Below are 14,998 nucleotides of genomic sequence, written 5' to 3'. Positions count from 1 at the left end.
TAGAGTATTAGTTAATAAAAATTAAGTATTATATAACTATTAATTATCTTTCGAGTAATATAGAAATTACTTTATATATAATATTTAGTTTTATATAGATTATTATTATCTAGAATATATTTTATAAAAATATTAATTTATATATCTCTCTATAGAGTACTTTAGATTCTATTTAAAAGCTTATTAATATTTTAAAGTTAAAAATCTTTATCGCTATTATAATCTATATAGAAATCTTTTATTTTTCTATTATTTATAATTATTAGAGAATTAATAGAATTACTTTAATAGCTTTATTAATTATTAAGAATATAACTCAAAATCGCTATATTCTTCTTTAAAAATTTATTTATTACTTAAATTTTATTGAAGAGAATTTTAGAATTATTAAAATAAATAAATATAAATAGTCTATATAGTATAAAAAGCTTTAATTATTTATAAATAAGATATAAAATAATTAAAAGAAGCTTTATATTCTAAGTTCTTATATTATAATTAATAAATATATAATTAAAGAGATAAAATATATATATTATTTTATAATAGCTCTAGATAAATTAATTAAAAAGAAATATAAGCTATTCGTAATTAATAATAAAGATTATCTCTATAATTATATCTAATATTTTTCTATATAAAATCTTAAGAATAAATTAAAAGTTAAAGATCTTAAAGATATATTAGCTATAATATTTAAATTAGTTATTAATATATTATCTTATAACTTTATTCTCTTTATAAATAATTATTTTATTAAATCTAAACTAATTATAATTCTAAAAAATAAAGAAATTATAATATATAAAACTATAAAGTTAAATTAATTAGATCTCTTAAAATTACTTATAGAGATAAAATAAATCTTTATAAGAAATATTTTATATAGAGTTCTTATTATAGTAGTTTAGAATAATATATTAATAATAATTTAATAAGATAATAATCTTATTCTAGCTCTAATTACTATATATAATATAAAAGAAATTAATAACTCTATTTTTAAAAAGAGAAAATATTTTAATAAGATTAGTATAAATAGTTATATAGTTCTATCTACTTTTAAAGAGAATAATTAGAATATATAAGAGAAAAAGTTTTAAATTTTTAAGCTTTTCTACTATTATAATAAGTATATAGAAGAAATTAATCGATTTAATACTTTAATAGCTATATTTTTTTTTTAGCGAGCTTATAATTAAAATTAAATATCTCTACTTTATTAATATTTAAATAAAAATCTTTTAAATATCTTTAAGCTTTATAAATTGATAGAAATATTTTATTAAAAGTATTAGAAGTTTCTCGAGCTAGTAGTAATAGAATTAATTAAAAAAGATAGAGAAGATATTTAATCTCGATTATCTTTTATCTTAATTACTACTCTATTAAAATTATTATAAAATAATTATAATTAATAAGATTTAAATACTATTTAATAGTATTTTATATATTATTTTAATATTTAGAAGAGACGTTTTAGTAGAGAAATTAGTAATAATAGTGGGAGAGTATTAAAGATTAGAGGGGGATACGCTATATATAAAGTCTCTTTATATTATAAAGGAGATTATATAAAACGATTTTATAATAGAAAGGATTGAATAGAGTCTATAGAATGGATCTAGATTATTGAGTGTAGATTATATAGTAGTTATGGAGTGGTAGTGTTGATAATAATGGTAGAAATCGCATTTGTTGCCTCCGGGCGGTTATCGGATACATAGTTGTGCTTACCGCCAGTATCCATGGATCTGGTGAACCAAGTTGAGGAGAATCCTAGTGCGAATCCTTCGACCGTTGATTGGCGGGCTACTTAGATTATTATGCTTGAAGCCATGGAGGTTGAGATAAATCTCCACTTCTGGGTTGGGGCGGGGCAAAGCTGACATGCTATGATTCTCGCGCCAAATACATGAACCATCTCATTCTCCTCCTACTTGACATCGCAAATGAAACCTCATTACGATGACCATTTGACAAGCAAGTTGCGGTGCGGAGCGTCCGGTTGTTAACCTTTCTGTGAGCGCTCCGGCGCACAAGGCTCAACATGCAGACACCTATCCTCTCTCGCCTTCTCTGGCTCTCGCAATACATAGTGCTTGTGTCCGCCTCCAATTTTGCTTTGGTTGAACGAGCATCGGCATCGGCAGTGCCTACACCCATTTCAGTAGCGCCCTCACAAAATTGGTATCTTTCTACGCTCGCAAGAAGTCCGAACTTTGCTGACCCGGTCTAGGGACGGTGATGATGGCCCGTGGTCTTCTTTCACTATCCAAGTTGGCACACCCATTCAAGACGTCCGAGTCTTTGTCTCCAACGAGATCTCCACTACCTGGATCGTTGAGACGGAGGGATGTGCTGTAGGCGATGATACATGTTCAAACGGCCGTGGACTTCTATTCAACCCCAACTCCTCTTCCACCTGGAGCCAGTACGGGTTCTATGCGTTAGGCGCAGAACAGAATCTGGGTTCAACGGGTAGCGCAAGATATGGCAATGATACAGTGGGCTTGGGGATCCAAGGGAGTGGTGGACCTTCTCTACCGGACCAGATCGTTGGGGCGTTTTCGACGGATGATTTTTACCTGGGATTCTTCGGCGTCAATCCGGCTTCGACCAATTTTACACAACAAGAGCAGGGGAAAGCAAGCTATATGACTACGCTAAAGAACCAGAATCTGATACCAAGTCTGAGCTTTGGGTATACAGCTGGAAACAAATATCGCTTGAAGCAAGTGCTTGGGAGTCTGACGCTCGGAGGGGTTGATTCAGGGCGTTTCGTGCCAAACAACCTGTCAATATCATTTGCACCGCAAGAGGGTCGCAGTCTGTTGGTGGGAATACAGTCAATCTCATCAGTCGACCAGAATGGGACTACAAGCAATCTGCTACCAAATGGTGGTATTATGGCCTTGGTCGACTCAACAGAGGCACAGATCTGGCTCCCTGTGGAAGCGTGTCAAGCTTTTGAAACAGCGTTTGGATTGACGTACAACGACACGAATGGGTTCTATCTGGTCGATGACGCGTTAAGCTCTCAATTGACGGCCCAAAATGCGAGTGTCACGTTCACGCTAGGTAATTCAACGAGTGGTGGAGAAACAATCAATATCACGCTACCGTATGCCAGTTTTGATCTACTGTTGACACCGCCTGCTGCGAATCTAACCAGCAATACGAACTATTTCCCGCTGCGCAGGGCGGATAACAGTACGCAGTATACCTTGGGAAGGACATTTCTTCAGGAAGCATATCTCACTGTGGATTGGGAACGCCAGAATTTCTCCATTTCCGAATGCCTGTTCTCTGAGGACATGCAGCAAACTCTTGTGGCTATCCAAGCTCCAAGTGATACGACGAGCTCTGGGGGTTCTTCGACTGGCAAGACTGTGGGTATCGCAGTGGGTGTTGTCGTGGGTGTTCTTGTCATCGCTGCCGCAATTGGTGCGTTCCTCTGGAAGAAGCGCCAGACTAAGCGTGAGTCAGAGAAGGAGAAGGCAGAAAAGGCAAAAATGCTTGATAACGATATGGAGGATCAGCACCGACAAGGATTCAAACAAGAGCTTGGCGTTGACAACGAGCATCAACGCTTCGAAATGCAAGGCTCCACTCCCGAGGAAGCCAAGGCCAAAGCCGAAGCTGCACAAGCTCAATGGATAGACGAGAAAGCCCGATACCCTGGGGAGAGATCGGGCATCGCTGAGGTTGCCGGTGGCGATGTGTCCAGGTCCGAGATCGCTGCCGGCGATGTGTCAAGACCAGAGCTTCCTTCATCGCAGGGGGGACCACTGCGGCCATTTCACGAGTTGTATGATCCTTCAGCACCTCCCGCCGAGCTACCAGGAGACCCGGTGGGAGAACTGGAGGGTTCGGTCCCAGCACTCTCGAGTCAAACATCTTTTTCGTCGTCCAGGCGAAGGTCATTGAATAGGAACAACCCCGGGTCACCATTGAGTCAGTCGTCTGGTCGCTTCTCGGTGGCAAATAAAGTGTCGAGAGGGAAACGTCAGGCTCGTGACTCCATTCCAAGTCTTCACGCTACCGCGCCCACCCCACCACCGAAGCCTGCGGCAGGTCTTTCATCACCACCACCATCGGTTCGGCCGACCTCGAGGCGTAATCCTTCGAATGACATTTACAGTCCGCTTTCGAACGAGGATATGATGTCGCCTGGCAGTGCGGGGGTGACCGTTCGTGGAGGAACCCATGTCGTTAGTCCCGACTCGCCTGTCGATCCTGAGGCTAGTCGGACGAGTTTTTGGGCTCGTATGACTGGGAAGAAACATTAGATGTATATGCACTCCTCTGATAACCTGTTCAGTCATCGTTTGTTGCAAAAGCATCACTCGAGTGGGCGTTTTCGGCTGGGTCATGGACGGATATATCGGGAAGGGGCATTGGGTAGGGAAGGGAACTGTGGTGACGAATTCGATTCGTCAAACCGTTTGCGATTTATTATTTAATATTCCTCGACAGATGAATTGCTCTGTGATTCGGGCGTCGGCAATGCGCGGTCTTCGGCTTTGTGTTTACATTCTCACTCAACTATCTGCCATATAAACTTATTTATGTCTAAACCCTTACGATTCTTAGCTGCTTTCCTATGATTGTCCAGCATTGCCTGAAAGCCTTTGCCGAGTAAGGCTGATCTTCCAGCGAAGGGAGCTAGATTGCGTGATTCTTGCGGCACTGTGTTACGAGCTTGCTTTTGGTCTTCTTGCAGAGTCCGTTGAGGAAAGGGGTCCGCTGGATACTTGCGCATCAGAGGGAAGGAACCTGCCTTTGAATTGAGGACACTGGAAAAAAGCAAGAGAGGGGCGGCGGTTCTTCACCCTAGCTAGAGCACACATCCTTTACGCGTGGACGATGACGACCCTACCCATCATCTGTGGAGCCACCTCCAGTTCCGCCGTACGTCGACGTCGGCACCATGCAAGCTGCAGGGGTACTCATGGTTTAGAACTCGCCAACTCACCATTCCGGTATCCTGGAACGTTGTTGTGGTTTTGCAAAGTGAAGACTAGTTACCTCAGGAGGTATGTGCCACTTGAAACTTCAGTATCGCCGTTCGCCGAGAGCGTGTTGCTGGACTTAAGGCACAGAAGTCAGCCTCAGCTGATGGAAAGACGCCCGTCACTTACCACTGCTTAGTACCACAGAAGCAGATCGGTCCCAGCACGTAGTCAGTTTTCACAGTAAGAATGGTGGTAGCGAGGATTGGCAGACGGGAGAACAGCTCAGCGGGAGGGGAGGTTCCAATTGAACAAGGCCAAAGAAAGCCAGGAGCGGCCATGTGCAACCACTCGCAGCAGGAACGTATTTAGGACTTGTGCACAGACTTTCCCTTTACCAGAGCCAATCAAGATTATCCAAAGACTTGCATCATGGCCGCAGCACCCTTTTGTTGGCCACCAAGACGCCGACGGAATCCAAGACAATCGATCGCCCACGCGAAAAGCAGGTACGCGGAAGGAGCATACTACTGCAACCTGCCATTTGTTGGAGATTGGTAGTCAGCGGTGCAGCGAGCTGTCTGAGGATTCTCGCATTGGTCACCTCAGCTAGAAAACGGAATCCTGTCGTCCGTTCAAGCATTCGGCCATCCAACATATCGCTGCACATCTAGCGCGTCTCATGTCCTAAGATCTGATGACTAGCTCAGATCTGTCTTGGTTATTGACTCGTCGCTCCTTATTATTAGCAGAGCTCCAAAAAAGTTGAGTGGTAGCCCAATGGTATAACAAAGTCTAGCGAGTATGAAACGCTGCTGAATGCTGATCCGGGCTCAAGCGCACTCTGACTCAGGGCCACGCGGTAGCATCAACGTGTCGTCCGGCGGGAAAGGCAAACGATAGTGTTATGCACGATGAGTTCATTCATACGGCAGAACAAGTCGGGGGTTCAGGAGACGGGTGGACGGCATTTTGTTTGTGGACAAGTAGGATTGCGGCCTAGAGATGTTGGTGTCTTGGTGAAGCTATCACGAGAATGAAGCCAACAAGGATGATGAGGATGATGAAGGTCCGCGCGAGATCTGGCGTCGCATCGCTCTTTACCCCATCGAGTGTGGGGCTTGGCTTGTTCAGGACAGGGTACGCGAGATCGTCAGGAACAGAAGGTTAACCTTGTATCAAGTGAATGCGGAGAGGAGGCGCGGAAAGACAAAGACTCCTTCTCGGCCCATTTGCAGAAGTAGAGTAAGCGAGGATCTACGGAGTCGGAGGGATGCCGTTCGCCTTCCTGCCTGACTGACTGTGCTGCATGTCGGCGACGCCTTTTGGCATTGTTACTTTATGATTTAGGAGGGCGAGTGCCACATGGCAAATGAGCGCTTGATTTTCGCCCTTGCCCTTGCCCGGAAAAAAAATGCACAGCAGGAGAGGAGAGATTGAAAGTATACTGATGACCTAAGATAAAACAGACTACGGTAAGGTACAAGGGTAGGTAACTCTAATCACCTCGTGGCCGTGCCTTAAAAACACGTCCAATGCAAGGATAAGGTACTTTCCAATGCATCAGTAAAGTAGCGTTCAGCTGCCAAGATCCACCAGTCGCGCTGTTGTTCTTGTGAGTTGTGACCCTGTTTGAACAGAGCATGTTTCATTCAAGCTTCATCGATGATTCGATGAATATGCTTCCACCAATCATGTCCATACTGTCCACAATGTCCACACTGTTTAGGCCCTGAATGAAGCAGGAATCCTCCGACCAGCATTGCACCGAACCAGGCATGGAAAAATAAGTGGAAAAATAGTTGAAAAGGAAAAAGAGGAAAAGATAGGGGCTCCCCCAATCGCGGATAGGGAAGGATTAGCGAGGCTGATGCCAAAAATAGTGCGAGATACTACGCTAATGCACCTCATGCGTTTTGTCGACCTCATCAACCTCCTATCCAAGCACAGTCCAGAGCCTTTGTAAGCCTTGCTCTTCAGAGGGGTTACATCCTACCAGGATTACTTTCCAACACACCGCAATCGCCAAAACGCGAACGCTGGATCTTTTGACATCCTCTAGTGAGTAGTTCTGGCTTGACCTCTTCTTGACAAGCATCAGCGTTCCTGCGTCTCGCTGATCCACCGTATCATCGATCGAAATCCTCCCGTGCCATGTCGCCCGTGCTGCGACGGAGACGTAGTCAGCGACACGTGAAATGAAGGGAGCTTGGGCCAGATGACTATAACACGACCCGGAGTTGGAGCATTGGAGCACACTCAGACTACGACGTTGAATAGCTCCTTTGAGCCGTGGGCTTGAACGCCCGGGTAACTACTTTACATACTACATAGCAAAAAGTCTCTTACAATTCATGACTTGCACAGCCGCGTTTAAAATAGCCATTCATGATCACCTATCCTCCATGCAGGTCATCAAGCGAGATTACCATTTCTCGATGAGGCATAAAGTAGGTTTTTTTTTTGATGGCTTCGAGCCGTCTTGATAACTCAACTAGGCAACGCTTCGTTCGGCAGCTGCCTTCATTCACCCCACCCCGTCAACACTCGGCTTTGCAGATCACGTCGATGATACTTATTCTTTTTCACAAACATCCTTTGCTTCACAATTTCTACACGCCGTCTCATCTTTGCTTAATACTGCTACGTCAGCCTGCCTCACGGGCCTAATACAGCATGACCATCGTGGTAGGCTGAACGTTACATACCAATGTCCTGTACTGCCACCTCGAAGATTAAGTAGCCTTGCTGAGGCCGTCATAATCTCGAAAGACCCCATTCAGTCATCCATCCCGTTGTCGCCCCACACCACAGCAGGTTTCCTAATCAAAAATCTGTAAAGATCCAATTGAGGCGGAGATAATAGCCAATTTTAGTACCATTCAAGGCGCAGAGTTTGCAACATGGCCGACCAACAACTTCAGTCACAATTAATAGAGGCTGCTCAATCAACAGCAATAAAATCACAGAGTCCTCCCACCGGTCTCCCATCAGCCTCCGACGAGAAGCCGACATCGTCTGAATCAACCCGACGGCGCAGGTCTTCATCCAGGTCTCCTGCAGATGCTTCGGGGAAACCTAGGGAAAGTCCAAAGCAGCGACAGAAAGCAAAGTCGGTGCCATACAGAGCAGAGTCAGGGTCGGGTTCAGGATCGTCACGGGGTTCCATCATGACAATGCCAGGGGGCGCGCTGGATCCGATGGGCGGCGAAATCACGTATACTCCGACAACACATCGTATCAGCAAGGCAAAAAAGGGGAAGAAGGTCCATGCTTGCGAGTACCCAGGATGTTCTAAGGTGCGTTTGGTCCTGGGTTTGCGTTCGGGGAAGTGCTAACTTCAAATTAGATCTTCACTCGGGCAGAGCATCGCAAGTATGGCACTCAACGGTCTTCGAAAGCTGTTCTTTGTACTGACCGTCATTCTACAGACGCCACGAAGCGAATCACAATACACAGCCTGCGTTTCAATGTACGTTAGAAGGATGTCGCAAGCCTTTTCAACGCGCGGACCTGCTAGCAAGGCACATGGAAAGACAGTAAGTAGACCTGCCCGCTGCACAAGATCAGCTCTGATATTCGGTAGGCACAATATCCCAGCAGAGATATCGGCATTCAGGAGTCCATACTCTCAGCGCTCGACCAGCGAAGCCTCAAGTCCATCCGCCAGAGGTAGCTTCAGCGGCCCACACATGGGTCCTCCAGCCCCAGCACCCGCGCCATCAAACCCTCAACCCTCCGGCACCATGTCCATCGGCTCCATCATCGAGCCTAACATGCACCGAAGCAGCGAATATGCCTCCCACCCTTCAGGGCCAGGAGGTCTCCATGAGCTCTCCAGTCATGCACCAATAGGTACGACACCACGCAGCTTGGTCCCCGAGCTGCTCTACGGGCTCTCTCCAACCGGAGATTCTCCTTTGTATTCCTCCTCTGATTCTTGTTATTCCCCTCTCTCAGACTACTTGCAACCTCAACAAGCCCTTCCCCAGCCTTTTTACCCGCAAGACGGCATTCAGCGCCCTGAACGTGGGAGCATCGATTCGTGCTTCCAACCGATCAGTGTGCATTCGCCTTTGTCTGGAGCGCCTCCGGCACCGGCGTGGGGTCAGTATGATCAGACTACGTTGGGATTTGCCCCTGAGGCGCCGAGTCTTCCTCCGGTAAGTGACTCATGACTCGAGTGACTCGAACTGTGAGCACCGACTGACAGTGGTCATAGCATCGACAATACGAGTTTCACTCACCCTCATGGCCGGATACGCAAGGCGTCCCTTCTTACGAGATGGGCGTTCCGCCTCCACAGCAGCCATGGCAATGGACGAAAGTGAACTACTGAGTTCGCCATTACGATTCACGATTCCCGACCACCATTACCACTACCACTACCACTACCACTATATGTTGCCCTCGAGGCTAAGGCCGGAAAATAAGGCCGCCAAAAATAATCATAATCCTGATTTGGCTGCGATATTGCTTGGATTGATCATATACCACTGTACCACTATGGGCGGACGACTGAATGATGACCTTACGGGATGGAAGAAGATAGTCTGCTGCGTTAGGTATTAGCGGGTTGTTTCGATTGGAAAAGCAGCGTCTGTAAGAATAGGAGACTGGAGCTGTATATGCTACCATAGTTGTAATATTAATACCAGAGAAAATAAAAGCTACAGAAAGCACAGCGGCTTTCCCCCCTCATAAACCACCTCTGCGCTAGTTGAGGCTTGGCATGCTCGGCACCATAGAAAAAGCCTCGACTCCTTCGCTGCACTCACGCGAACAATCCAAACACGTCTCTTCCTTCTTGATAACAAGCAATCAATCGAACAGTCCGAACGGGCCCAAGGAGAAAGAAACAGTTACCGTCCACCTCGCAGAGCCCTACTGCTCGAAGGAAAAGAGTGGCTAGTGACCTGGTCGAGACTGATCCCGAACCCTAATCCCTGGGCTCATGTCAAGGTCTCCGAGATTCGACGACTGATTCAGCCCGAGACTTGACAGGACCCTCGGTACGAGACTGAGTCTTTGCGGGGTGGGGTGCGGTCGGTCGCAGCGTGCCTCCCAAACCATCTTCTCCTCATCGTCGCGACTCTGGTGGTGACTGATTTGCAGCAGCTCTCCGTGAGCATGGCAAGAGACATGTTGCGGCGCGATTGCAGCCCTTGGTTACTACCTCACGTGGCTTCGGCTCGTCGTTGGTCCGACGATACAACGGCACTACAGGATTTATATTGAAGAGTGTGTGGGTGTCCGTGTAGCCATTTGGTGTTTCCGGATCTTTTTCTTCGCCTTGCTTGCTGCCTTTCTGAATTCAACAGATTGGTTTCTTAGCATGCTCACAAAAGGCCTTTCATGCTTCTGTTTGCCCCTCGCTGATTACTTCGACTCTGTCCCCCCCCCCCAGATGCCTTTCGTGCTCCCGTCCGCCCCTCGCTGCTTTCTTCGACTTCGCCCCCCTCCAACAGGCCACTATCGCTGCCACCTTTTCCATCACACTCTTCCTTTTTTCCATCACACCTCCGTTCCTCTTACGCCTATGCTCCTCAGACTCGCCTCCGTCGTAGTACATTTCTATCTGCTGCCCGATCGAAAGGCGCTGGTTTGCCAACAGTAGAGCGTTGAAACGACGAAGTTCTGCATAGTCGCAGCTGTCGATGATGTCCATGGCGGTCATGTATTGCTTGCTCAGCCCGGTGACGGGGTCAATGTCGTCCCAATTCGTGGCTGTTGGCGGGCTAGATGTTTTGGTGTAAGTTCGCGTTCAATTGGGACGAAGCCAAAGAATGAGAGCAGACATACGGGGTGGTAGCCGTTGCATTGTTTTGCTCTGTGCTTGATGGAGGTCTAGATCATTCGATCTTAATGCTGCTATTGGCAAGAAGCTATACAATGAGGGAATACGTACGGGGTAGTAGCGATTGGGTTATCTTGTTCGGCGATGTCGACGGCGTCCAAACCATTGGTTTGATGGGTTCTAGATATCTTGGTCTCAGTCCATTGCATGGGCCAGAAGCCGTGATTTGGGCCTGCATACAGGGTGGCAGCCATTGGAATTTCTCGTTGAGGTGAGCCACGAGATGTTGGTGGGCTGCGATCCTTGGAGTCAGTGTTGAGCGATGTTGAAGGTGAGAGACGAGCTGCTTTACGGGCTGTGATCCTTCACTTTAGCCTCAGCTGTGCGTTGTTCCTTTCGGACTGCTTCCACCTCTCATTGACACTGACAAGCCAGGAACCTGTTATTGATGAGCAAACGTGTGTCTGTTAGACTTTTTGTCATTGTTGATCAGATGCAGAAAGATACGAAATGTGCACCCGAAAGCCCAAGGGATCAATTTCACGGGGCAGCGAGGGTCCCAATAAGAATCAATCAATCACGGGATAACAGTAACACCAAACCCACATGCCCTGTCGGCCATGCTAATGCAAGACGGGCATGGGAAACAAGCCACAGGGTAATGCCGATCGTCCGCGGAAAGCTGTGTTTCTATGCATAGACGCACTCTTGGGACATCCATGAACATGCTTTAAAGACACTAAGATTCCAAAGACTTCCACGCCTCGCAAAAAATCTTCTTTCGGATAGTATGCCTATGCTGTTCCACCAAAGCTGTCGAGAAATATTCGAGTGATAATTCAATCAATACCATAGTGTGTACATACACGAAAGGTGTTCCACAAAGCTGATAACATGTCTAGTGAAGCTGGATCGCGTGCAAATGAATCAAAAGTCCTATCACGAATAAAATAGTGGGGCCGGCTCGAGAAGGAAATGACGTGCTAACAAAGGTTAGTGGGGGAGGTAGCTGAGGCAATGGGAGGTATAGGAGGCATGAGAGGCATGGGAGGCATTGGGAAGGCCTTGGGGAGGCATTGGGAGGCATTGGAGAGGCATTGGGAGGCCGATAGAGGCACGCTAAGGGAGGGAGCAGGGATCCGATTGCTCCTACCTAGGATTTGCTAGGACATCGAACAAGCCGCGACCGTCACGTCAGAAGCCAGAAGATAACTATAGCTAAGCGACGACCAACCCTCACCATCTATACCTGCAGCCGAACCACCTGGGTCCCGACACAGCGAACAACACATGGGAGAAGGGTTACCGAGTGGGAGCTACCAGTCCACCGGAGTCAAATCCAACCCGGGGAAGCTATGTCCGAGACGCATCTAGCTAGACATGGCTCGACATGGATCTGGTAGCACAAGCTAGTCAATCAGACTCATACGTTTTTTGTGATCCATCACCCATAGCCGGCTCGATGGTAATCGTCGGGACAACTTGTCAGCTCGGTGGGTTGGACACGTCGTGGATTGCAGATCTGATCCTCCAAGCCCGGAGCTTGGCTGATGCATCCGTGCTGGAATCAGAAAAAACCTCCCCCGTTCCAATGAAACAGAAAGCTTCTTCTTCTTCCGTCGGCTGCCAGCATCGCGGTTTGAGAGATCCATCGCTGGTCCTGCTTCGGGGAGTTTCATTGATCCATCAGCCAGCCCGACGATGAACCAACTTCTCCTTCCCCCCCCCCAACCTCCCGGGAAACCTTGAAAATCCCCATCCCACCTCGACACCTCGTGCCGCCCCGCCAAGCCAACATCCAGGCCGGGGGGAGTCGATTGTCGGGAGTAGGTTCGTGCCCCGTGTCGGAAGCCGGAAGGACTCGATCGGCCAGGGCTGAAGCTCCAACATGGGGGCGCCACGAAAGACCCGGCGCCGTGGCGCCGGGACGATTTACATACGGCACTCTAGGTACAACGGCTGTTCGATCCATTGATCCGGAGCTGGGGCGATGGGATGTCCACGGCGTGAAAGCGAGCTGGTGGACTGTACGGATGCGGTCGGGGCGACTGGCTGCTGGAGCGTTCTGGGTGCGAGATGGATTGAGGGCTGGTGTGTTGACGTCTATGAGAGGAGTGGATCTTCGGGAGAGGGTGTTGGCATGGTCGCGTGACCGGCAGACGAAAGGGAGAGACGAGGGATGTATGGAAAAGGAGGAAAGAATCAGATGCTTGACATCTGCATTGGTCTGATTCATACTTGCAAGAGAGCTAGGACGATGATGCCTGCTCAGTCTTCTAGAACGCCGGTATATCGCTTCAAAGAGCCCCTTTCTAGCCGCAATGGGGCACCGCCAGCACCGTCGCTTTTCGTAAGAAATAGATCATGATTCGTCGCTTGGCTTCCTCATCCGCCCCTCGCCCAACCGCCTTCTTCCCAGCTTTTCAAGGGCTCGCGGATTTCATCTCTCCATTTCGCAACCGCCGCCCTCTTCACCGCCTCTCTCGCCAGTGCGCCCTTCAACGCTCTCTCCACCGCCCTACCCTTCATGACTCTACTCGCTTGTTCTCCCCTTCTGGCGAACTCAAACGGCAATCCCTCTTTCGCCATACCGAGCTTTTGCGACGCCATGCGCGCACCCGCGTAAGGGCTATCGCCAATAGCCGCGAATAGCAGTGTTACTCCCAGGGCAAAGACATCTGAAGCATATGTTGCGACGGCGCGGTCGGTGTTACGAGGGGACAATGCTTCGAGAAGTTCGGGAGATAAGTACTCTGTTGTGACCGCGCTGACTTCTTCAACCTCCTGCTCCTCGCCCGTGCTGGAGATGGTGTGCGAGGAGGAGAAATCACAGTATAGAGGAGTCAAGGCCCGGCTGCTTCCAGGTCGAAGAAGGATGTTCGCTGGCTTGATGTCTCCATGCACACAGCCCACGCTATGAAGAAATGCGAGACCATCTATCAGACTCTCGGCGAGGCCGGCCCATTCCTCTGCACCGACGACAGGGTCAAACATGGTCTTTGTCGAAAGCGGACGTCTGATGGCCGCTTTAGCATGGGTTTCGAGGCTGAGAGGTACGGCGTCAAACATGATGGAATGCTGAGCCGAGTCGAAGCCGTGGAATGGGACGAGATGAGTTGAAGCATTGGCGTGGGAGTGGATGTAAGTGAGAATCTTTGCTTCCTTCTCGAGAATCTTGTGCGCTTGGCGGCTGGAGGGTTTCTTGACTGCCAGCACCTTCTTGCTCGAAGAAGTCGCGCCAGCGGTTGGTGATGTTGGAGGAGTCGGTGGCAGATTTGTCAATTGCTTCAATGGTTCGACATTTTCTACAGCGCGATATACGGTGCTCCAAGCACCACGCCCTAGCTCCTCGCGCAACTGATATTCCCCAGTGTACGGCTTCGGTGCCGTGTCCGGTCCTAGAGCTTTCCTCTTTGATGCCTGATCCGCTTTAAGTTCGGGCATCCCGAATGGCTTCGCGCCTAGGTTTACGTTGATTGAGAGTATAGCTTCAATCCCGTCTGCGCTGGCGGAAGCTCGGATGTTCTCTGGTTTCGGAGGTGTAGATGGAGGAGTGAGGGGCTGATTCGCACCAACAACAGGGACCTCTGCTGGCAGTGTCTTCGAAGCTGTAAGCTGAGGTCTCTGGTTCAGCGGAAGAGCCGGTAACTCTGCGAGCGCGGGACGCATTGGCAATGCGACAGGACTGGTCGGTGGACTGGTGAGTGGGAGCCAGCGCTGCTTGGACGCAGTATCTTGGGGCGTGTCCTCAGGCATCTTGAATCTTTGCTGGGGACTCGAGCAGGATGATGCTGCAGGTCGCAGGGGAATGCGCCGGCGGATGTGTAGAATGTGGGAGGCTGCAAGCCACAAAGTATGTCACCTCGCAGGTGTAATACCCTTTACTTTGGGGATTATGTTACCCTTTGACGGAATGCAATCGCGAACGTGCGACGAGCTGGACTCTTATGGGAGGGAAGGGAAATTGCCCATTTTTGGGTGCTCCTTTCGGGACCTGTGAAATGACTCTTGAAGCCAAAAGTGGTTATGGGGCGCGGTTAGGCTTCTGGACTGGCGTCTGGCTGGGAAGAATTTGAGAAGGTGCCATCTGGAAGGTATCAACATCTCGCGCTCAGATGGGGGAACTTGCGCTTTTATGAGCGCTGCTCCATGGGAAATGGCCCAATGTACGACTCCGACGTGTCGTAGCATTGTTGGAGGCTTACCGCCAGCTTGGTAAAAGACTAAGATTGAGAGAAGGTTTGAG

The 14,998-nt window shown here is 48.1% G+C and overlaps 4 protein-coding genes across 4 annotated transcripts; 2 read left to right on the top strand and 2 right to left on the bottom strand.

Annotated features, from left to right (window-relative positions):
- Positions 1 to 2,050: 2,050 nt before the first annotated feature.
- HO133_005920 (uncharacterized protein) lies at positions 2,051 to 4,292 on the top strand (the record flags this gene model as incomplete). The annotated part of the gene is made up of 2 exons (XM_037296824.1): positions 2,051 to 2,190; positions 2,240 to 4,292. The coding sequence occupies 2 exons, from the start codon at positions 2,051 to 2,053 to the stop codon at positions 4,290 to 4,292; spliced, it is 2,193 nt and encodes a 730-aa protein (XP_037148005.1).
- Positions 4,293 to 7,858: 3,566 nt separating this feature from the next.
- HO133_005919 (uncharacterized protein) lies at positions 7,859 to 9,294 on the top strand (the record flags this gene model as incomplete). The annotated part of the gene is made up of 6 exons (XM_037296823.1): positions 7,859 to 8,254; positions 8,305 to 8,330; positions 8,387 to 8,494; positions 8,542 to 8,810; positions 8,916 to 9,118; positions 9,178 to 9,294. 6 exons carry the CDS (start codon positions 7,859 to 7,861, stop codon positions 9,292 to 9,294), a joined length of 1,119 nt encoding a protein of 372 aa, XP_037148004.1.
- A 1,014-nt stretch (positions 9,295 to 10,308) lies between these two features.
- HO133_005918 (uncharacterized protein) lies at positions 10,309 to 11,006 on the bottom strand (the record flags this gene model as incomplete). The annotated part of the gene is made up of 2 exons (XM_037296822.1): positions 10,309 to 10,693; positions 10,864 to 11,006. 2 exons carry the CDS (start codon positions 11,004 to 11,006, stop codon positions 10,309 to 10,311), a joined length of 528 nt encoding a protein of 175 aa, XP_037148003.1.
- A 2,131-nt stretch (positions 11,007 to 13,137) lies between these two features.
- Positions 13,138 to 14,508, bottom strand: HO133_005917 (uncharacterized protein; the record flags this gene model as incomplete). Its single annotated transcript, XM_037296821.1, has 1 exon — positions 13,138 to 14,508. One exon carries the CDS (start codon positions 14,506 to 14,508, stop codon positions 13,138 to 13,140), a length of 1,371 nt encoding a protein of 456 aa, XP_037148002.1.
- Positions 14,509 to 14,998: the final 490 nt, after the last annotated feature.

The sequence above is a fragment of the Letharia lupina genome (genome assembly GCF_014066315.1).
Source record: "Letharia lupina isolate WasteWater1 chromosome Unknown contig_22, whole genome shotgun sequence".
Taxonomy (NCBI): Eukaryota; Fungi; Ascomycota; class Lecanoromycetes; order Lecanorales; family Parmeliaceae; genus Letharia; species Letharia lupina.
This window is presented reverse-complemented; position numbering and strand designations above follow the sequence as displayed.